General features: G+C 44.4%; 1 protein-coding gene across 9 annotated transcripts in view; it reads right to left on the bottom strand.

The window, feature by feature from the left end:
• Window positions 1-24221, bottom strand: part of NF2 (NF2, moesin-ezrin-radixin like (MERLIN) tumor suppressor) — a 76131-nt gene extending 51910 nt beyond the window's left edge. For 4 of the 9 annotated variants that reach the window (XR_014139740.1, XM_081801853.1, XM_081801854.1 and 1 more), the window contains exon 1: window positions 23604-24219. Coding sequence is in view for 8 of the 9 variants with exons in the window: in XM_081801853.1 (XP_081657979.1) it covers window positions 23604-23717 (114 nt within the window). In the remaining variant the exon portion in view is untranslated. Of the gene's footprint in view, window positions 1-23603 lie in introns of all 9 variants that reach the window. The other 5 variants (XM_081801860.1, XM_081801861.1, XM_081801856.1 and 2 more) reach the window with 3 other exon arrangements.
• Window positions 24222-24657: the final 436 nt, after the last annotated feature.

Genomic DNA, 24657 nt, shown 5'->3' on the forward strand with positions numbered 1-24657 from the left:
ATTTCAAACTCTTGGTATCTAAACCCAGGGGATGAACAGACACCAATATACTGCAGCACGCTTATCCTACAGTTTCACTTTCTGAAAGGACCTAAAGCAATGGCTGCTAAACCCTTTTCTCAGCTTTTCAATCTGAGAAAATGGAAAAGCAAGTTCAACATCTTAATGAGAAGAAAATGCCCAGCCACTTAGTAAATGTTGCCACCTTGTGGCTTCCAAGTTAAATCACCCAGGATGTCCCACACTAGCCCCCTAGCTGGGCTCACCCCCCAGCCTCATCACCCCCTCCCCCCTGCATCTGGTGGACATTCAGATATACACCGGGCACAGTTGTGAGCACATGAGACACATCCCAGAGATGGAGGTCAAAGTAAGAATAATTTGGGGATTCAAATGCAAAATCGCCAGACACAGGAAGGGCAAGACCACTCGACTGCAGAAGCATCTGTCCTTCTCCTGCCCTCATTAGAAATCTTCTCCCAATGTCCTGGCACACGGAAGGTGCATAATGAAAAGGAAAGGGAGAAAATTTAGGGTTTAGAGACATGTTATAAAAGCAAGAAGGAAAAACTAAGTTAGACCTCTGATAACTGATTGGCTTTTGCTAAAACCTGATTGTACAGAGGATCTTTCAACTAGGCCTTCTATTTTTAATATATATGAATGAACAGTGTGTTCTCTACGAGGTACTCAACAGGAAAGCCCAACCCTTCTCTGTGTTTACAGTCAAAGAGCAAAGTAGCAAGCTAGATGGAAGGGCACCAAAACCGCAGCAGACAAGTGGCTGAGATGAATTGGCTTTTGTCCTTTACTGGGGCCATTTCTTCTGTCTGCCCTTCCAGCTTTGCCCCATCACCTCTCCGGGACTTTGGTGAGGCCCCTGGAACACTCCAAAGGTTGAGGTCTTCAGAAATGATTTTGAGTAGAATAAAATTAAATGACAAGTTTTATTAAAAAAAAAAAAAACAACATGATCTCCTTCCCCTTCTGTAAGGCTTACTAAATGTTTGTCAGCACACGCATTTCTCCAGTCTGACAATAGCACAAAGGGTTTTTTACTTTTTTTTTTAAGATTTTATTTATTTATTTGAGAGAGAGAGACACAGTGAGAGAGGGAACACAAGCAGGGAGAGTGGGAGAGGGAGAAGCAGGGCAGGGAGCCCGATGTGGGGCTCAATCCCTGGACCCTGGGATCATGACCTGAGCCGAAGGCAGACGCTTAACGACTGAGCCACCCAGGCGCCCCACAAAGGGTTTTTTAATTCAAGGCAGGTTTTTAATTCCTACAGGCAGACTTCACTGAAGAAATGTTACTTTGGAAAACTAGAAGCTTCGGGATGCTGATTATCCTCCTGTCTCTATTTTAAGCCAGTACACAGTATATAAATTATAAATGACTACCTTTCTACAAGATAATGTAACGCTAAAGCACAGATATTAACTTGGAGAAGTGAAATACCCAAGGGCCAGGAAGATCACAGCATCGATTCCCAGGCTGCCATAACTCCCGGCCACAGCGGGGCCAGGCCCGGCCACGGAGGGGCCGTCCACAAGCTGGACGTGCAGTGCATCTGAACCAAAGCTGCGAAGAGGATGATGAGCGAATTTCTTGACTTTGGGGGAGTTTAAATTCTCAAGCATAGTATCATATTAATGCAGTTTTCCTGTATTCCTTTCTACTTCTTTGTTTTTAAAATGCAAAACGATCCTTGCCAAATGGGAATAGACAATGTCTTTGGTTCCCAAGAAGCTTGCAATAAAGTGAGGAGGGGGGAAAAAGTCTCAAACCAATTCAGAATGCCCTATTCAAGATTCTTAACTTTGACTGTAAGGATCATAGAATGTCAGAGTCAGATGTGAGCCAGAGTAACTACCTACTGTAGACCCTTCCCTTTAAGTATAAATAAGGAAACTGAGTCACAGATTCTTTGGCAGCTTTCTGAATCAGACACTGTCCTGGTGATCTAAGGTAGGCAGCCCCTTCAGTTCCTCAATGGCCTCTTTTCCTGCTCTGAGGGCTTCCATTTGTCTTGCTCTATACCAGCACTCCCCAACCAACTTTTCCAGTAAGAAACTGATGTCATAATACTTCTCTTGCCCTGAAACCAAACCCACTCTTGGAAGAGCCAGATATTGCTCCTTTACAGCTCAATGTGAATTAAAGCCTCTGCTCCCTCTCTTTCAATAAGCACTACAGAGTACATCCTATGTGCCCAATGTCAGACACGGAGAATGCAAAATGGTGGACTCGTGGTCCCTGTGGGAGACACAAGCAAGGACCTAAGTCAGAAAAGGCTTTAGGGGCGCCTGGGTGGCTCAGTCGTTAAGCGTCTGCCTTCGGCTCAGGTCATGATCCCAGGGTCCTGGGATCGAGCCCCGCATCGGGCTCCCTGCTCAGTGGGGAGCCTGCTTCTCCCTCTCCCACTCCCCCTGCTTGTGTTCCCTCTGTGTCTCTCTCTCTCAAATAAATAAATAAAATCTTAAAAAAAAAAAAGGCTTTAGAGAACAAGTGAGAGTTAGATGAAGGAGGGAAAGAAAGAATTCTAAAAAAGAAAATCATGGGCGCCTGGGTGGCTCAGTCGTTGAGCATCTGCCTTCGGCTCAGGTCATGATCCCAGGGTCCTGGGATCGAGTCCCACATCGGGCTCTCTGCTTGGCGGGAGGCCTGCTTCTCCCTCTCCCACTCCCCCTGCTTGTGTTCCTGCTCTCACTGTCTCTCTCTCTGTCAAATAAATAAACAAAATCTTTAAAAAAAAAAAAAAAGAAAATCATGATATCTACAGTGAAATGCAAGTCATCTGGTAGAGCTGAGACAAACACCCTGAACCTCAAGATGGGGTGTGGTGGGAATGTGGCGCCATGTGGGGGCCAGGGGGCTCGCCATGGAGTCCTTGAAGACTCTTGGGAAGAGGAGTGATGGGATCAGATCAACATTCTAGAATATGTTTCCATCAACAGGGCAGAGAATGGGTTGGAGAAAAGGAGCCTGGAATCAAGAAAAGCAGAAAGGAGGCCAACTCCCGCCTTGAAGAAGGCAGTGGGAGAGAGAGAAGACAGCCTGAGAATTGGAAAGGAGGCAGTCACAGAGCTGACTCCTGAGTGCTGGTAGGGACTGAGGAGCAAGAATGAAGAGTGCCACCTGCATTTCTGGTTTGAGTACCAGGTGGTTCCACTAGAGGAGAGATGGCAGACAGGAGGAATAGATGAGCAACTAAGTGTTAGGATAAGTTAAAGTGCTGGAGGAAACCAGGTAGAGATGTTCTAAATACATTTGATTTAAACTCTTATTAGCTCTATTTATAAAAGAAGATGCTCTAACATTAAGTAACTAAGAAGTTTTTCTTTTGGGTTAAATCTAACCTCCAGCATGTTGTGTACCTACATGAGGTTCTATTTTTCAACATGCCCTTCCCCAAGTGTATGAGCTTGCTTAGTCCTCCTAATTTGGGCCTCTGCTTCTTTACAAACAAGAACCACTGGTCACAGTTGCTCCAGGTGGTTCCCATGACACTCTGTGAAGGGAGGTCTTGGGTTGTGAATGGGCTTCTCTGGTGCCAGCTGACTCACCAGAATGTGACCATGCCCATCTTTATAGTTTTATCAGTGACCCACTGCATTGTGCTGATGCTGTGACGTGACCTAAACGTCTGAATGTCTCCCAAGATTGTAGGCGCCACAGAGCAAGAGCGGTATCGGTCATCTCTGTTGCCCACAGTGCCCAGGTGACTTTGTACATACAAGACACAGCAAACAATGGCCGTCTAACAGAAGACTTGCCTACTTCAAAAACCCAAGTCTCAAAAACTTTAAGCAAAATTAGCCCCCATTACGGGTGCCTGGGTGATGTAGTCGGTTAGGTGTCCCAACTCTTGATTTTGGCTCAGGTCTTGATTTCAGGGTCATGAGATTGAGCTCTATATCGGGCTCCATGCTGGGCGTGGACTTGCTTAGGATTCTCTCTCCCTCTCCCCTTGCCCCTCCCCCCATTCCCCTCCTTCCCAGCTCTTGCTCTCTCTCAAAAAAAATAATCCAGGACAGGGCGCCTGGGTGGCTCAGCCGTTAACCATCTGCCTTCGGCTCAGGTCATGATCCCAGGGTCCTGGGACCGAGCCCCGTATCGGGCTCCCAGCTCAGCGTGAAGCCTGCTTCTCCCTCACACTCTCGCTGCTTGTGTTCCCTCTCTCACTATCTCTCTCTGTCAAATAAATAAATAAAAGCTTTAAAATAATAATAATAATAATCTGGGGCGCCTGGGTGGCTCAGTCGGTTAAGTGTCGCCTTCGGCTCAGGTCATGATCCCAGGGTCCTAGGATCAAGCCCCACATCAGGCTCCCTGCTCAGTGGGGGGCCTGCCTCTCCCTCTCCCTCTCCCTCTGCCCTTCCTCCTGCTTGTGCTGTCAAATAAATAAATAAAATCTTTTTTTAAAAAAGGATTTAAAGAAAAATCCTTCAACAAATACTTGGTGAACACACATTGTGTCCAAGCACCACCCAAGGTGCAGGAGATAGAGAGAAGACGGTTTCTGCTCTTACAGAACAGGACTAGGGCATTAGTCAATCAGGAACAGATAATCACCTCCCTCACCCTACACACAATAATCAACTCCACGTGTGGTTTCCAGTGCTACAACACTTGTGAGTGCCACACAGGGACCCTCAGAGGCTGTAGGGACCCCTCAGAAGGGACCCTCTATCCTGGAGGGGTGGGAAATGGTATCTAAATCTACTCTTATGGCGGGAAAGAGGAGCCAAGTGAAGACCAGGCTTGAGGAAGGAGCGAGCAGGGTAGTGTGTTCCAGGCACAGGCAATAGTGTAATGCAAAGGTCTAGAGGCAAAAAAGCTAAGATAAGGGTGCCTGGCTGGCTCAGTCAGTGGAGCATGCGACTCTTGATCTCAGGGTTGTGAGTTTGAGCCCCACGTTGGGTGCAGAGATCACTTAAATAAACTTAAAGGAAAAAAACAGCTTAGATGGTCCTTGTAGGAAATGAAAGCATTTATAATTAAGTTTGGTGAATATTGCCGTGCTTCCAAAAGGACCAAAACTACCACCTAAAACCAATTCTTTGTCAACAAACTCCACCTCTCTCATTTTAACCACAGAAAGTAGTTATCTACCAAAAAGTTATTCAGGTGATTGTTTTCTCCCTTTTTCTTCCCAAGGATGGAATATAACCATATCTATTCTAGATACAAGGGAGAGAAAAATAATTACCTAAGGTGGCTACCTCTGTACACTAGGGTTTAATTCTTTCCAGGAACCAGTCTAAGAGGCATAGATAGGTGACAGTTACCTGAACATCAGTATGAATCTCAGCACTGTCACTGTGTGACCTTGGGCAAGTTATTAAATTTCCTTGTGCTTCGCAAAGGGGATGATAAACAGACCCTGTCTTAGCAGACTGATCTAAGGATTAAGTGCATTAATATATTTTAAAAGCCTAAATACGGGGCGCCTGGGTGGCTCAGTTGGTTAGGCGACTGCCTTCGGCTCAGGTCATGATCCTGGAGTCCCGGGATCAAGTCCCACGTCGGGCTCCCTGCTCAGCAGGGCGTCTGCTTCTCCCTCTGACCCTCTCATGCTCTCTCTCTATCATTCTCTCTCTCTCAATAAATAAAAATCTTTAATAAAAAAAATAAAATAAAATAAAAGCCTAAATACTTTAGTAAATATAGTGCCCAGCCCACGGTAAATACTCAATAAAGGGTGGTTATTATTCATTCGAACCCCTCCTCCTCTCCTTACATTCTCAAGTGGTGCCGTGTGAAGCCTCCCGGTCCTTTCACTCCATGGATGATGGATGACAGATCAGAAAGGACACCATCAATTCTCATCGAGCTAACCATGCTATCACTCATTTGACAAACATTTATTGAGCACCCACTACGTCCTAGTCATTGTGCTCGGCACAAGAGATAAATGATGAGTTCAGGACAAGACACTGTCCCCATTCATGTCTGACAGGGAAGACAGGTAGGTAAATGGATCACAAAAACACACCCTGGTAAATGGTAACAGAATAGAGTGCTGCGGGAACACAGCTCAGGCCTGGGGGGTGGGGTCAGGGGCTTCAAAGAGGAGACACTGTCTGAGCCGGGTTTTGGGAGCCAGGCAGCAGTTGGTACCCTGGTGAAGGGGCTAAAGAAAGGGAGGTCATGCCAGCCGGAGGCAACAGCATGTCTGCCGCTCCGGTCCAAGCTGTTGCAAAGTGAAGGAATGTTCTTTGCATTTTTCTAGTATCTGACAAGCAGCATAATTACCCTATCTGCAGTACTGAATGTTCAATGCGGTACTGAAAACGCAGCTTCAGCCCGATGCATGTGACGCTTCAGACTCTCCACAAGTTGACGGGGAACCACGCCGCTCGGTCCCAGCTTCCGAGCGGTCATGCATCCCCTGACAACACCTGCCAGATCTCCAAGGAGCCAGGCCAGGGAGATGAGTCTCATGTTTATTTTTTTATTAAAATATTTCCTTTTCTGATACCTGTTAGTACGTAAGCCTTTCGGGCTTGGCACTTAAACTACTTAAAGGACTTTTTGTTAGGGTTTGTCATTTTTCCTGAACAGACTGCCAAAAATAGAACCACTCCTGGTTCTGCTTAAGTGTCACTGAGGCCCATGTCTCTCCACCTGGCCCAAGTGTTCAAACTGCTCCGCGCACACCACCACGGCTCCACACCTCATCTCAACCTACTGGAGAGGAGGGATGCTCACAGGCAGATGATCATTTTGCAGACAGGAAAAGAGAGGTGCCGGGAGTGAGAAAGGTGATTTGCGGGAAGAAGAAAAGCAGGAGGGGGCGCAAATCTGGACTCCACGGTGTGTAAGCTCCTGCTCTGCAGGCCTCGTCCTCGAGGTGCCCTTCAAGCGGGAGGGGGCTAACGGTGGGGAGCCTGGAAGTACAATGCTTCTCGCTTTGTGGCTCTTACTTTAACAGGCTGCAGTGCCATTTCATAGATATATACTCGAGCCTCTATCAAAGATAGATGCGTCTGAACTTTATAAACAGGACTAAGTGTTGTCAGCTTGTTATTTTTCGTAGGGGCTGGATTTATGAGCTTTACCCAAAGTGAAGTGCTTGTAATTTATCAACCTAGAATGTTTTAAGTAAATAGCACTAAGCACTCACCGTCCGCGGCAGGAACAGAGCACTTTTCTGTTGTAGGAAGCAACTGGCACCAATAAACTAGAGTGCTGATTGGGGTCTATTAACCGGGGAAACGTTATGAATAACATCCACAACAGTCATCTTACAGTTGGCCACGTTTAGACTCACAGCCCTAAAACTACCATTTGTTTTTTTTTAATTCCGAGCCTTCACACTGCATTTCTCCCACTGCTTTCCTTGGGCCATGCAGCCATCAACAATCGAATCCCTCCCCCTTACTGATAGGACCAGGGAGGGTCAGTAGGAAACCAGCCAGCCACATGATGGGAAAAGGCCATAGCTAGAACAACTAGACTAAATGACAACGTTCTTGAAAAAAGAGAATCACCTTTGGCCACCATATGTGAAATGCCCACGAATTAGACCACAGAGAAACTTCGACTTTACAGAGGAGACTCAAATCTGGAAAAAGCTACCAGAGAAACAACATTCCATTTCATAGAGGTCTGGGGGACTAGATTTTTCAGCCACACAAGGAATGCTATTCGATTAGCTGTCTACTCCACAGAAGATGAAAGAGAACAGACAAACCCAGCATTCACTTATTAGCATTTAGCTCACAAGCTGCCCTAGCATTTGCCATAAAAATTGTCAAGAGGTTAGCCCCCTTACAGATACAGCAATGAAGGAACAGTGTCTCTCTGGGCTCAGGACATGTGCCACATGTTTACCACTATGTCAGAAATGGAAAACCAAGGATGACTGTGATTTCCCTTCTCAGTATTTATCCCTGACTGACTTCTAGTCATGGCTGGCCTACAAGAACCGGTTTACAAAAGTCTAGAAAATTTAAGATGTTAACCTAAATACAACTTTTATTTAACCATTTTGGGAAAAAAAAACCAAAAAACAAAAAACCTAGATGCCAAATACTTCTATTTACAAGATAAACACAATGGAAAAAGTTACAAAAAGGATTTTGCTGTGCAGTAAGTGAATAATGAGCTCCATTAAAATCTATTCTGGTAATCAAAGAGGATAAAAAAGTATAGTAACGCAGGGGTAAAGCCGACACGCCCCAACTCAGGGTGTGGTATCCCCACACCACAGAAGCGGGGTCTTATGTCTCATGAGCCAAAATTGCAAAACTATCAAGCTGTGTCCTGTCACAGGTAAAGGACACCCCAAGCCTAGTCAGCCATTATTTCCCAACACAGGGGAAAAGGGGATCCTCCAAAAAAAGAGACTAACTTCTCTACTCTACCAATCACAACCCCTACATCCCTCATCTAAATCTGGGCAAAAACCTTCTCTTTGCAAAAAACCCCACCTCCAACCTCTTGCCTATCAGTTTCTGCCTTAATCAACCACAGCCAGTAAATTTCCTCTCCCAGTCCTCCAATCATCTGTTGTTTGCCAAATCTATTTAAATTACTGGTTTCACGGCCCTCCACCAATTACTTCCTCCCTCCAACCAACTACCCTGCTTGTCACAACCCAGCCTGTGCCTTCCCAAGTCAGCAAACCATCCTGCTTCCATTTATCCAGAACCAGATCCTTCTAAAGTCCGTTCCTTTACCTCACCACTGTCCCCTTCCCCCGTCCAAATCCAGGTAAGTGAGTCAGTAGGTACTTTACATACACAGGAAATGTGTTTGTCTTTCCCCAAGATTCCTGTCTTTCCTCCAATCTTGCAGATCACAAAGTCCTTGAAGGCAAGGATTACTATGCACACACCACACAGACACACACACTTTTAAGTCTCCCAGAATCCGAGCAGGTGCTGCATAACCTGTGGCCACTCTGTAAGTGCTTCTGGTTGGCTGATGATGGTGATGGTGATGGTGATGATGATGATGATGACCAGATGAGGATTCTGGGTAGATTCTAGTCGTCTAAGTAACGATTGCAATGAAGAAGCAAGAATATATGACAGTCCGTATTAAAATTCTAATTGCATAATTGGGTCTTAAGGTATGTAGTTTCCCCCTTTGGTGACACACACTGATTTCTTCTCTCTAAAAATTCCTTGGCAAGGAAATCCAAATCTCAGGGAACCAACCAAGAAAAACTTCCACAGAACAAAAGAAACTGGTAAGAAACAAATCACAACACCTCAGGAAGCCACAAAATGGAGGTTTTAAACTCTCAGTCTTTCAAAACTAAATGAATGATAGTTTTCTAGGGGGAAAAAAGAAGTCCTTATTTTTGTAGCTTCTGGCATGTTTTCTGCCACAGTGGAGAGAGCAGTGAATCCAGAGAGGGGATCTGGATCCTAAACTCCCTCCCTCTACTGCACACACAAGCCTATATATAACCCTGAGTGAGCCACACAACTCCACTGGGCCTCGGTTTCTTCTTCTGTCAATCTCTTATGCCCCGTGCAAGGCCCCGATTTTATGATGCTATGAAAAAAGATGAGGCGTTTCAAAGTCAGCTGACAGATGACAGAGCAAAAAGAAACCATACAGTTATGGAGCTATAAAAGCAATACAGTCCCCCAAAGCAAAGAAGACAATCTCTGTCTTTGGAATTTAGCTCACAACATGAGAGCAATCATAGCCTTGTCAAATAGCTATAAAACACCCAAACCTGCTGTGTTGGGAAAGTCACTTAACCTCTCTGGGTCTCAGCTTCCACAATCATCAAGTGGTCTTTGAGGATTAACACCCTCTGAGTCTATGAGCTTGAGATGGTTTTGTATAAGCCATGTAGCACTTTTTCTACTGCTATAATAATTTTCTCTTTTAAGATTTTATTCATTTATTTGAGAGAGAGAGAGCAAGTGAGAGAGAAAGCAAAAGCAGGGGGAGGGGGAGAGGGAGAAGCAGATTCCCGCTGAGCAGGGAGCCTGATGTGGGGCTGGATCCCAGGACATGACCCGAGCCGAAGGCAGACGCTTAACCGACTGAGCCACCCAGGCGCCCCAATAATTTTCTTTTAATCCTTTAACATTCCATTCTATATCTTAAAATGATTTTTCAGGCATGTAAATAACACTTAACATCTAATTTATGTGTGCTTTCTACCTGCTTCTTCCTTACTCAGGTCCTGCTACTGCTACTGTGTTCCCTACTCCCAATAATCAGGAGCTGACTGTATTAATAATAAACTCTCTAATGTAACAAAAGTGGTCATTGTAATGTTGCTGAGAAATAATCTTCTTTAGCACCTAGCACACTGTTGATATTCAGCAAATAATAATCACAAATGTTGAAATAATAATTCCACAGAGAGCTACAAATAGGAAACAATTGTAAATTCAGTGCAGGTAGACAGAGAGCTAAATTTTAAATGTCTAAATATGAGGTAACTAGCAGACCGAAATACAACCCATGACTAAGTATTATCCAATTGATTAACTCCTCCTGCCCTGGACATCACAAAAATTACAGTCTGTATTTAAAAGCACATTGTTTTGGGGCGCCTGGGTGGCTCAGTCGTTAAGCGTCTGCCTTCGGCTCAGGTCATGATCCCAGGGTCCTGGGATCAAGCCCCGCATCGGGCTCCCTGCTCGGTGGGGAGCCTGCTTCTCCCTCTCCTCCCCGCTCAGTGTTCTCATTCGCTATCTCTGTCTCTGGCTCTCAAATAAATAAATAAAATCTTCAAAAAAAAAAAAAAATTTAAAAGCACATTGTTTCAAAAAAATTCCCAGCAAAACAGAGCTAGAGCATTACTCCATTCATGCAAACCAGCTCATGAAGAACCCCAACTCTAGCCTGGAAGGAAATAAACATTAGGGTTCTGTTTCTAGCCTGACCTTTTAATTCAGTTTCATAGTCATCAGTGATGATGACACTGGTTTAACAACACTGGAAGGATTAGGTATGAGTGCACAGGGCTGGTAAACATGTCTGCAGATGGATGAGAACTACTGTGGGTTGTAGATTTCTTTAACATATTTATGAGACTGATTTAATCTCCAGTCAATCTCCAGTCAGTACACTAGATAAAGACACTGTTGCTGAATTTAAAACTCCAGATCAGTTCAGATAAGTTTAGTAATGACTCTGGGCTTCAGTTTTAAGTTTTATCTGAAAGTCAAATTATCAAAACAACTAAAACCAGGAGATTAAAACTGGCAAGGTGGACCGGGAAACCATAAGTAACGTAATTCCCTAAAAGAGAACTTTTGTGAATTTTCCAACGCTCAGTCCAAATTTGGCAAAGAAGCAAAAAGTCGAACGGTAGTGAGGGCTGGAAGAGGAAAAGGACCCAGTGCCTTTAGAAATGATGTGCTCTGACCCCACCTAGTGGCGGCTGGAGTGATTTCTAAACACCTTGAGTCCGCACTAGTGACTGAAGATTTGATTCGAGATTTTTTTCACCTAAGGTCAGCACTAGTTTGGTAATAAATTTTTACGTGCTAAAAATGTACTAAAACATGTGGATTTAGAATCTAAATTAGACAAAGCACAGACAGGAGGATGGAACATATCATCCTGTAACAAACCAGAGAAGCCTCATCACCAGCTGGCTAAAAAGATTAGCAGCTCTGAGAAAACTCAGTTCTGGGTTTTTAAGACCTCAAATGCCTTTAACTTCTAAAATTAAAAATAAACAAGCACCAAAAATGTTCTTGGACAAGAATGCAAAACTAGCATGAATAATTGGGAGAAGCCATCAAAAACAAAGAAAAGAGAAAAATGACACACTGGGGACAAAAAAATAGGGAATGAAAATGGCAGAACTCAGAAGAAAATCCTGCTGTCACAGTGGACTTCAAGCTAAACAGACATCAATTACAAAGAAGATCCTTAAACAGAAATATGGTGTAAGATACAGCTCATTATATTTAGACTAACTAGAGAGTCCAAGAGCCTACAATTGCAAAGGCATGGATAAACTGAAGAGGAATCAAAGAAAACGAAGATGATTAAAGAAGAAAATTCATAGTGCCTTCTAGCATGAGACCCTTCTGCTTTACTCCCATACTCCCATCTCATGATAACATGAGAAGATAGTATTTACCAAGTGCTCACTAGGGTTAGGCCCTGGGCTAAGTGCCCATTAAAGGTCCACTTCATTCACACCTTAAAACAATTCTATATGAAAAATACTATTATTCTCCTTATTTTATAGATGTGGCAACTGAGGCTTCGAGAAGTAAGTCCAAGATCACTCAGGCCACAGGTGGCAGCGGTAGGACTTTCACCCACACCAACTTACCCCTTCTACTGGGGTACCAGCTCTTGTTCCCTAAGCAATATCCTTCCTGTCCTCGAGCAGATTTTTTTCACACCTAAAAGCTCAAATCCTGAGATGGTTTCTTACCTAAGAAGGAAATATGAAAGGGGGGGTTGTGCAATGAGCTGCTTCTGCGCAGATCACCTAAAATAGGATGTTAATGCAGAGGGCCTTTGAAATCAAGTTCTTTCCTCTAATTTTTCAGACTAAGAACTAAGGCCTGGAGTGGGGGAAAGAAGAGACATGCCCAAGATCACACAGAGGAGCTCTGCCTAGAAGCCAGGGGTTGTTCAAACACCAGCTCAGGGCTCTCAATGGTTTTATACAAGTAACACCCTGACTATACACCTGGACCAGACACAGGAAAGTGCGCTGACCTCCTGAGCCCAATGCTGGCCAGGCTTGACCCAAACTGCTGCTTGGCTGGCCTTGCGGCCTGAGGACTGGCTCTAGACCTTGGTACCTCCTGAAACTTAGGCCTAGTAGTTCCCTGCTCATTCTTTGTCACAGAAAACCCTGATCCCTGGCCTCATCCTCCTAGTACCCAGGCCTTTGGATTCAGTCTAGTTTTGTCCCAGGCCCCAACTAATTCAAGTTTAGGCAAGATACCTGGCCGAGAGTGGTTAAGATTTTTTTTATTTATTTATTTGACAGAGAGAGACACAGCGAGAGAGGGAACACAGGGGGAGTGGGAGAGGGAGAAGCAGGCTTCCCGCCAAGCAGGGAGCCCGATGTGGGGCTCAACCCCAGGACCCTGGGATCATGACCTGAGCCGAAGGCAGACGCTTAACAACTGAGCCACCCAGGCCCCTGAGAGTGGTTGTCTTCTAATCGGGCTCCTTGTTTCCAAACTCTTCCAAAGCCCACTCCCACACATTTCAAATCATTCTGCATGGAGACCACTTTAAATTACTCTCCTAATAACCAACCTCAAAGCTCCCCACTGCATTTGATGAATACAAGCTCCTTAATCTGGCCTTCAAAGGCCTCCAGTATCTGTCCTGAACCTGTGAATTCAAACACATCTCTCTCTCCCTTCTCAAACCACAGGATTCCCATCCACTGCCTTTGCTCAGGCCACGTCCATTGATCCACTGACAGGAACACTCTTCCCCTTCATCTGTGGACACAAACCTGCCTTTAAATCCTGGAGGCAGGTGTTCCCCATTCACCCCACTGCATGGTTTTTCCCTCTCTCTCTCTCAACAGGAACACACCCTCATTTGATATAGATAGACTGCTAGATAGACACAGATAGACAGACTCCTTTGCATTATCTTTTCATGTATATCCTATTTCTCTAACCAGATTATGAGCATCCGGGAAATCTGGGACCTTCCCTCTTAAACATCTTTCTGTGTGCTCTAATGCCTTAAATATTGGCTGTTCTAAACCTGAACTGCAGGGCGGACAGGGGATGGAAAAGGAGGTGGATTTCAAAGAGGTTAGATCACTAACTTTTCAAAGTACACGAAAAGGCCGCAGAATAGAGAGGTTAATCAATTGCTATTTATGTGGACAGACCAAATATTAAGAGAATATCAGGCTGAATATAAGGAAGAATATTCAGAACACAAAGCTTATTAAATATGCAACTAGAAAATACTTAACTGTTGCAAAATAAGCTTCATTTTAAGCCAAAGGCAAGGAATTCCAAGTAGGATCATGGCAAGTGAAAAGGATTCACTTACAGAAAATGTCCATTTGATTCAAAGGCAAACTAGACACCGAGGCAATGCATCAGAGGTCATCAGTCACATCATCCACCAGCCAAAATTTAAGCCCACTAGCAAGTTCACAAAATGGTTTTGAAATGGTATCTTACACCAAATGCAATAAATAAAATAATGCCATAGACAAATGGCTGAGTTAGGAAGTTCTTTGTAAGATCTCTTATTTCTACTTTCTTTTTGTAGTTTACCAAGTACCAAATTTCTCTCCAGGTTTCTGTTTCTTTCCTTTTTTCTACTTGGAGCTTCCCACGTGGGTAGCATAGCTTAAGAGAAAGAGAGCCAGGCTGGAAGACAGATGACCTGGGTTTGAATCTCAGCCCTATCACTTGGTAGCTATGTGGTAGTCTTGGGCACAAAGAGAGGGGAACACTTGAGCAGAGCCTAGACAGAGAATGAGAACATCTGTGCCAACAGACAAGTGAGAAAGGCATTCTATGCAAAGGCACAACAGTATGAAAAGAACTTGGTAGTTTCCAGGAAGAGCAACCAGGACAACAGACCCAGAGCAAAAAGGGAAAGTGAGGAAGTGCAGGAGAGCCTGGAAAAGGGAGCCAAATGATGAGAGGCCCTGGATTTACTTCCTTTTATGTAACAACCTGTACATGGAACTTACCCGTGTCAGATGCTAGTCTAAGTACTTTACCAATAATGACTCAGTTTTAATCCCTGTAACAACCCCTTGCAGGAAGAATTATTACACTCCCCATTTTACAATGAGAAAACAGGCACCTGAAGAGGATTAAGGAACCTGTCTAAGGTCGCTGAGCTGGTTAGGGCAGAGCCAGGGATCAAGCTCCCAAGACCAAGCTCTCCCAAGACTCTCATAACCTCTAGGCTGTGCTGCTTCAGAGCCCAGACAGTAAACTGGAACTTGAGCTAAGACCTCTCCAACTGACTTGAAAGCCTCATCGTGAGGTTCAAATAAGCAACTGCTAGCCTGGTTCAAATAAGCAACTGCTAGCCTCATTGGTCATTATTGAGATTCCCCCACTGTCTAACAGTCCCTGTCCTCTTCTTTCTCTTTCAGAATAGACAGTGGCTCTGCTGGGACTTTAAGCAGGCTATGTACCCTGCTGGAGCCTCCAATTCCCACTCTGAAAATGAAGCCAATGACAAGACCTCCATCCTAAGTACGTCTTGATCGCTGCTAGGTCCACGTGGGTCCTCAGTAAATACCTGTTGAGTGAATAAGTGAATGAGTCTCTGTTAAGTACCGAATGAGATAGTACATTTAAAGCATTTAGCATGGTACCTGGCACACAGTAACTGTTCCTCCCTAATCCTTCCTCCTACAAAAGAGCAGACATGGGGGCCAGCAGATGGCAGCACTAGCCAGTATATGCCCTGCTTCCTCCTCCCTTCACCAGCACAACTGCATCCAGCATTCACCGGACTGCCCACGTCCTAGATCTGCAGACCCAGGCCATCAACGGGCACTGCTTAAACCCCATGGGAGAACCCAAAGATAAGGCAGAAACAATCTTTCTTCTGAAATAAGAAAAGAAGTTTCTCAGTGCCCTCATATAGAGTCCCATTACCATATACAACTAGCAATGAAAAGACCACCACTGCCCTCTGGAACTGTGCATCCTAGAAGGGAGGCATTTGCCTAAATCTTGAGGTGTCTGGGTTGTAACATCTTACTGAAAACACCAGGGTCGTTCTTTCTGTTTTCCCCTTTCAAAAGGTTCTACTTTATGTCCACTTGTATGTTGGAATGATCTGTAATATTGGTGTTTAACCCAATCATAATCCCACTTGGGCATGTGAAAACATTTGGGATGTCAATCAACAGAAGGAGGCTTTGTTTCCAATATAAGATGGTATTAGAATCTCTCACAACTCAATTTTGAGAAATTTTTCATATTTGGCTCTTCTCACCGATAGATTGAATTATTAGAGTAAAATTCCAGCCCAGATAAGAAATAACATAACCGTTTAGCCTCCTGGCAAATTACGTTCAGCACCCACTTTCTCAAAATGACAAATATCAAATCTTTCAAGTGGAAAAATCCTCTGAAACAGCAAGCCAACTGTGCAATGCAGCAAGTAGTGCAAGAAAGAGATTTATTCCCCATCTCTGCAGCAAAACGGCCTGAACTTATTAGCATAAGGTAACATGATTCATATGTTAACTACCACTCATTCTGAAATTGAGCCCTTGGACCACCTACCTTTAACCTCAAAAAAGTCAAGAATTCCTCAAGTACCAACTCTCCTTTTTTTCTTCCTCTTTTTTTTTTCAAAATGCATCGCCATCTCCTTGCATTAGCACCTTTCTCAGTTAATGTACAACATAAAAACAAGAAAAACTGATAGTTTCTCAGAGCTCTATCATCATAAATCAAACTATTACTTTTTTAACAGATTATTTGAACATACTCATTTACAAACAGGTATTTACACTGAAAAGTCAATGAAATGCAACGGCTTGACAAATCACAACAGGGCAGTAACCATGGTGACCTGAGCCTCCTACTTTAGGCCAACTATAGCTCCTTCTAGTTCTTCCTTTCTGCCTGGCACTATGTATTCCATGAATCCTTATAAAACCTTGCAGGGCCAAATAAATAAGTAAAAAAATAAATAAATAAAACCTTGCAGGGTATTATCAGTTCCGTTTTACTGATGTGGAAACTGAGGTCCGAAGAACTTAGGTATCTTATCCAAGCCAGAAGTAAAGTTAGCTGGAATTCAAGCCCAGGTCTATTTTATTTCAAAGCCTATGCACTTTCTACTAATGCTTTGCTACTCAAAGTGCGGTCCCTGAACCAGCAGCACTGACATCATTTGAGATTTGAGAATGTGTTAGAAATGCAGAATTCTCAGTCCTACCATAGAAGAACAGAAGCAGAATTCTCATTTGATCAAGATCCTAGGTCATTTACCGACACATTGAAGTTTGACAGACTCTATGCTATACCATTCTGCCTCTCTGAATATCACTACTCTTATCTTCTTCTATAAATCAGGTTCTCAATACGGTGGCAGGGAGAGGGGGAGAAGGAAGGGTGCTTCCCCCCCAGGGACACTTGACAACGTCTGAAGACATTTTTGGTTGTCTCAACTGGGAAGGTGGGGAGGTGCTACTGGCATCTAATGGATAGAGTCCAGAGATGCCTCTAAACATCCTACAATAGGCCGGCCAGCCCCCACCCTAACAAAGAATTATCCAGCCAAAATGTCAATAGTGCCAAGGTTGAGAAACCCTGCTATAGCTGATTATATTGTACATCTTCTTTAGGTCTGGGGTCTGTTTAAAGAAAAAAGAAGAGATTTTCATGGTAGAATTATGGCTGAAGAAATCTCATACAAAATCCCTCTACGTACCAGTCAGTCTCTCATAATCTCTTACAACATTTACCAAATAGAAAAACTTAGATCAGGGCGGGCACCTGGCTGGCTCAGTCTTGATCTCAGGGTTATGAGTTTGAGCCCCACATTGGGTGTAGAGATTACCTTAAGAATAAATACATACATACATACATACATAAATAACTTTGATAGGGGATCAGCAAACTACGGCCCACAATACAAACCTAATTCACCCCCTATTATTGTGCAATCTGAGAGAGTAATTTTTCCATTTTTAAATGTAAATTTTAAGTTTTTTATTTTTTAATTTTTTTTCAAGATTTTATTTATTTGAGAAAGAGCGAGAGAGAGAGAGAAAGAGAGAGACAGCACAAGCATGGGGAGCAGGCAGAGGGAGAGGGAGAAGCAGACTCCCAGTTGAGCAGGGAGCCCAACTTGGGGCTGGATCCCAGGACCCTGGGATCATGATCTGGGCCAAAGGCAGATGCTTAACCAACTGAGCCATCCAGGCGCCCCTTAAATATCAATTTTTAAATAACATTTCATCACTTCTAAAAATTGTATGACATTCAAATTTCAATGTTCACAGTTTTATTGGAACAAAGTCATGTCTTTTGTTCCCATTTCATCAAAGGCTGCATCTTCCTTAACATAGCCTGAGATGTAATTCACATACCTTAAAATTCACCTATTTAAAGTGCACAATTCGGGGCACCTGGGTCAGTCAGTCAGTTAGGTGTCTGCCTTCAGCTCAGGTCATGATCCCAGGGTCCTGCGATAGAGCCCCACATCAGGCTCCCTGCTCAGTGGGGAGTCTGCTTCTCCCTCTCCCTCTGCCTCTCCCCCTGCTCATGCTCTATCTGTTTCAAATGAATAAATAAAATCTTTTAAAAAGATTTTATTTTTAGATAATCTCTATATCCAACATGGACCTTGAACTCACAACCCCAAGATCAAGAGTCAAATGCTCCACTGACTGAGCCAGCAGGTGCCACCCCTCCTTTATTTTTTTCAAGATTTTATATTTTGAAGTAATTTTAAATTTACTGAAAAGTTGCAAACACAGGATATATTTCTTTTTATTTCTTCCTTTCCAATATGAACGCCTTTTATTTCATTTTCTTGCCTAATTGTCCTGGCTAGAACTTCTAGCACATTGTTAAATAGAAGGGGCAAGATAGGGGCACCTGGATGGCTCAGTCGGTTAAGCATCTGCCTTTGGCTCAGGTTGAGATCCCAGGGTTCTGGGATCGAGTCCCACAGTCCCATGTTGGGCTCCCTGCTCAGCAGGGAGTCTGCTTCTCCCTATGCCCCCCGCCCAGCTCGTGCTCTTTCTCTCTCGCTCTCTCTCAAATAAATAAAATTTTAAAAAAATAAGTATTTTTGCTTCCATATTTTCTTAAGTAATCTCTATACCCAGTGTGGGTCTGGAACTCACAACGCTGAGATCAAGAGTCACATGACCTACCAACTGAGCCAGCCAGGCACCCTGTTTTGCTTCCATATTCATAAGAGATCTTAGTCTCTAGTTTTCTTGTGATAGTTTTGTTTGGTTGTGGTATCAGGGTAATGCCAGCCTCATAAAATGAGTTGGGAAGTGTTCCCTCCTCTCCTATTCTTTTGGAAGATTATGTGAAGAATTAGTATTAATTGTTTTTGAAATGTTTAGTAGAATTCAGTAGTAAAGCCATTTGGGCCTCTGGTATGTAGAGCCTAGACATTTCTTTGAGGGTATTTTTATTACTGATTTAATCTCTTTACTGGTTATAGGTCTGTTCAGATTGTCTGTTTCTTCTTGAGTCAATTTTGGTAGTTGGTGTCTTTCCAGGAATTTGTCCATCTCATTTAATTTATCTAATTATTTGGTGTACAACTGTCATTTTACTTTTTTTCTATGTGCTTCATGTCTTTTTTGTTTCTCCATTCCTCCTTTACTACTTGTTTTTACATTAGGTGAATATTTTCTAATGAAGCATTTACATTTATTTAATGATTTCTTCATCATACTTTTTAAGTGTTTTGGGGAATTTTTTTAGTGGTTGCTCTAGGGTTTACCAGATAATCGTATCAGAATTAGCTTCAGATTTACACTAGCTTAATTCCAATGATACATACATCCTATATATCTATATATAGAGAGATCCTATATCTATATATACCCACATATCCTTTCCCTTTCCACCTTTTTTGTAGACTATTTTATATATATATATCAAAATTATATATATACTATATACATATATATTAAAATTACAAACCCAACAATACATTGTTGTTATTACTTTACCACCTGTGGTCATTTCCTCAGCCCATTACAGCTTTGCTTCCATCCACCTCCTTTGTGCTGTTATTGGCAAGTATACTACACATATATTACGTTTGTATGTTATAGGCCCAACAGTACATTATATACGTTATTTTATACAATTGCTTTTTAAATCAGTTATAAGAAGAGAAAAATACTCATTTCTGTCTTTTATAATTATATAATTACCTTTCCCAGTGCTCTTTTTTTTTTTTCATGTAGATTTGATTACTGTCTGAGGCCATTTGCTTTTGGCCTGAAGAACTTTCTTTAGTATTTCTTGTAAGGCAGGTCTTTGAACAACATCTCCAATTTGCATGTACCTGGGAAAGTCTTTATTTCACCTTCATATTTGAAATAGCCATTTTGAAATACCCAGCTATGCTGGATACAGGATTCTTAATTGACAAGTTTTTTCTTTGAGCACTTAGTATGTTATCCCACAGCCTCTGGCCTTCACAGTTTCTGCAGAGAAGACAGCTGTTAATCTTATTGGAGTTTCCTTGTATAAGTCCTTTTTCTCTTGCAGCTTTCAAGATTTTCTCCTTGTCTTCGACTTCCAGCATTTTTACTGTTTCTATTTGTGGATCTCTTTGTATTTATCCTCCTTGAAGTTTATTGAGCTTCCTGAATATCCAGGCTATTGTTTTTCAACAAATCCAGAAAGTTTCAGCTACTATTTTTTTTTTTAAAGATTTTATTTATTTATTTGAGAGAGAGAGCACATGAGAGGGGGGAGGGTCAGAGGGAGAAGTAGACTCCCTGCCGAGCAGGGAGGCCGATGCGGGACTCGATCCAGGGACTCTAGGATCATGACCTGAGCCGAAGGCAGTCGCTTAACCAACTGAGCCACCCAGGCGCCCTCAGCTACTATTTTTTTTTAAATATTTTTTCTCTCTCCTCTCCTGGTATTCCCGTTACACCTGTACACTTAATGATTTCCCATATTTTTCTGAGGCTCTGTACATTTTTCTTCATTGTTTTTTTCTTTCTATTCTTCGGCTTGCATCATTTCTATTATTCTATCTTCAAGCAGGCTAATTCTTTCTTCTGCCGGTTTGAATCTACTCTGAGCCGCTCTAGTGAATTTATTTCAGTTATGGTACTTTCCAATTCCAGGATTTTCATTCTGTTCTTTTCTATAATTCCTATCTCTTTACTGATCTTCTCTACTTGATGTGAAAATATCATTATACCTTCATTCTTTTTTTTTTTAAAGATTTTTTTTTTTTTTTATTTGAGAGAGAGAATGAGAGACAGAGAGCACGAGAGGGAAGAGGATCAGAGGGAGAAGCAGACCCCCCGCCGAGCAGGGAGCCCGATGTGGGACTCGATCCCGGGACTCCAGGATCATGACCTGAGCCGAAGGCAGTCGCTTAACCAACTGAGCCACCCAGGCGCCCCTATACCTTCATTCTTTAATCATGTTTTCCTTTAGTTCTGTGAACGTATTTGTAATGGCTATTTGAAACCTTTTCTGCTAAATCTGACATCTGGTCGCTCTCACAGGCAATTTCTACGCTAGCCTTTTTTCCATCGGATGGGTCATTTCCCTGTTTCTTTACATGCCTCTTAATTTTTTTTTTTAAGATTTTATTTATTTATTTGACAGAGAGAGAGAGACAGTGAAAGAGGGAACACAAGAAGGGGGAGTGGGAGAGGGAGAAGCAGGCTTCCTGCTGAGCAGGGAGCCCGATGTGGGGCTCGACCCCAGGACCCTGGGATCATGACCTGAGCCGAAGGCAGATGCTTAACAACTGAGCCACCCAGGCACCCCACATGCCTCATAATTTTTTGCTGGAAACTGGACATTTTTGGTAATACATTATCTAAATAATATAGATACCGGATTGGTTCTCCCCACCCCAGCCCAGGGCTTGTTATTGGTATTTGCTTGTTTATTTAGTGATGGGCTGGAATGTTTTAGCGAAATCTATTTCCTTCACACAGTGTTAAGGCCTATGATGTTGTTCCTCAGAGAGGCACAAATTTGGTTATGGCCACAGTCATCCTGGAGTGACAGTGGTTTTAGTAGGAGGGCTCTTTCTCTTCCCCTGATCACACCCAGCTGTTAAACTCCATTAACTGTGTTTTACTGTTCTATTATTTTCAACCATGCCTGGGGCATAACGTGCTCTACAAAATAATCCAATCAAAGGTGGTTCTTTTGAGGGAACAGTTTATTCAATCCCATGAGGGCTCTTCCCACCCGTCTTTATCTTTGATTCTCTCCTGCCAACTAGCTGGCCTACAATTTAGGCTATATCTTCATTAAATTCATAATCTCCTCCCAATTGCCCTTCACCAAATCCTCCAGTTTTTAAAAGTTCCCTTAGGCATAAACTTCACATTTTGTTGCAAATGAATTAACTGCCTTTGGGAAGAGAGCAGGAGCTACAGGTTTTAAAGCCGCCTTCTCCCTCCAGGTAAAATCTCTGAGTCCTTGGTGGAAGGGGGGGCGGGGGGTGGCGGGCAGGGGACACCAGCCTGGGATTTTCTCAGTTTGCCTCCTCTGGCATGGAACCACCATTGCATAAGCTGTGTCTGGGACGAGAGCAACCGGGGCCCCAGTAGTCTCAGTGTGCCATACCCAAGGCACAGCTCCCATTTTGTGAGTAGGAGCTGGATAGAAGAAGGAAGACTCAGTATTTCAACTATACACACCTGGGACTGTCTCAGCAACAAGTAGGCTTGAGACAGGATAAGAAACACTGACGTCCTGCTCCTCCTGGGAAGAAAGTAGTCTGACAGGGAGCTAGGGGTAGAGGGAGCCCTGTGTTCTGGCTTGCAGCAGTCTGGAGTGGAATCTCCACCTTGGGGAGTTGGAAGTGGGGAGGGAGGTAGTAGCCTTAATTCAAATACTATAGACTTGTCTTTCTTAGCAAATTTTCACAGATTTTCTTGAATGGATGTTTATTCATTTGATGAATGTTTGCCCTTGGGACCATTTCCAGAGGGTTTAAATAGTTAAGAGTTTTTTGAAGTAATTTTCACCAGCCTTACAGGCGAGCACAGTCAATGACACTCCTCACGCTGTCATGCTGGCAGTGAATCCTAAGGCTGCTTTTGTGCTATAATAGTTGAGCTGAAGAGCTAAGTGGTTGTAACAGAGATCCTATGGCCTGCAAAGCTGAAAATATTTACTATGTGGCCCTTTACAGAAAAAGTTTGTCAACCCCTGACTTAGGTCACTGCTCCCAATGCTGCTGTTTCACAGACCACACTTTGGACTAGCAAGGACTTAAATTACTTGAGAGGCAGTACTATTTTGGCTAAAAGCTTGACTTAAAACCCCACTTTGCCACTTACTTGATATATGGTTTGGGGTACCTACCTCATTGGGTAGTTGTGAGAATTAAATGCATGAGCGTCTGACACTTAGAATATATTCAACAAATAATAACTGTTATTATCATGATGTAAACTGCATGAAAAGTAAGTATTAGTATTAACTCTTTCTTTAAAGGCTTTTCTTCCAGAAAATGAAAGCTTTTGGAAAAGGGAAGGAAGTATAGCCTTTCCAATATACAAGATGCAACTTTTAATACCTGGGGCACATAATACTATCTAATAAAGAAAAAAAAAAAAAAAAGCCTATAGAGCCTGACACTGAAAACCAGAATTCGCCACCACAGATGCTTCCAGCCTTTTGCAGTAACAATGAATGAAAACCTTCAGGAAGTGCTTCCAAACCCAAAAGCCCTATGAAGAAAGGGCAGCAATTATCTTTAACATGAGGATTTGGGCCTAGATGGCTCCTTCCGGTTCTGGTCGGCTCTGTCTATACTCAGGGACGGTAGAAGCTGAATCCCTCAAGCTTCCACCTCGACTGTCACCGCGGCAGGGGCGCCCCAGTTGGTGCCCGACCCACAGCAGGACCCGGAAAGCGGGGATTCCGCCGGATTCCGCCCGGCTCCCCCTTGCCACAGCCCGTCGGGGCTGCCAGCCGGTTACCTCGCAGTTGAACTCCATCTCGGCGTCCATGGTGACGATCCGCACGGTGAACGTCTTGGGCTGCTTCCTCTTGAGCGAGCTGAAGCTCATACGGGAAGCGATGGCCCCGGCCATGGCGCGGGGCTCAGGCCCGGGACCCTCGCGCCCCGAGGCCTGCACTCTGGACCTGTTAGCCCCCCTGGAGGAGCCGCACAGGCCTCAGGGCCACCATGGTAGCCAACTGGCCGGCCTGGGAGCTCGCTGGTCGGCGCAGGCCCCCAGCGGCCAGCATGGACCGTGAGGACCCAGCCCCGGGAGCGTAAAGGGGAGCTGGGGGACGGGCCCTTACGGCCACCGGGACGAAACACTAGCCAGGACCGACGGGGTGGGCTCGGCCCGGTGCTCAGGGACTCGGGCCGGGGACGCTGGGGACGCCGGGGACGCCGGGGACGCCCCGGGACGGGGCCCCTCGACGGCAGCGGCCCAGCCCCCGCGCGCCTCTCAGCGGCCGATGGAGGTCTCGGGGCCGCGCTGCGGCCAGGCGCGCACGTGCGCGCGTGGCTGTCACCGTCCTCTCTCCGCGCGCCCGCGGGAATCGTCCCCTCCCCACAGACCCCGGCCTGCTCCCCGCCCCGCCCTCAGGCCCCCAGATCATCACACACCGCGCAACCGAACCGGCGGCTGCCGCCCGGGCCCTGCCATTGGCTAAGAACCCCTAGGGAGGCGGGACTTTTCCCTCCCTCCGCCCTACTTCAGAAAGACACCACCAATTGGAAGTTCCGCTGTGATTGGAGGCGCGGGCCTGGGCTCGGCGTTGAGTGGCCAAAGCGGCAGTCACTCCGAACGCTTTTGTTCGCATGGAGTACGCCTACTCTAGCAAGACTGGTTGAGGAATCGGAACCCGGCGCTCCTTCTCCGGGGAACCACCTAGAGGCTGGTCCCCAGTTGCGGGTGGGTCAGTGGGGGATTGAGCTTCGGGCCAAATACGCGCCGAGGTGTGGCGCCCCAGGTGTTCGGACACCCGGCGGATAATCCTCCTTGACACTTAATTGCATATACTAACCTCTGTGTTTCT

Source organism: Leptonychotes weddellii, chromosome 13 (genome assembly GCF_054177405.1).
Source record: "Leptonychotes weddellii isolate Sample4059 chromosome 13, ASM5417740v2, whole genome shotgun sequence".
In the NCBI taxonomy this organism is placed as follows: Eukaryota; Metazoa; Chordata; class Mammalia; order Carnivora; family Phocidae; genus Leptonychotes; species Leptonychotes weddellii.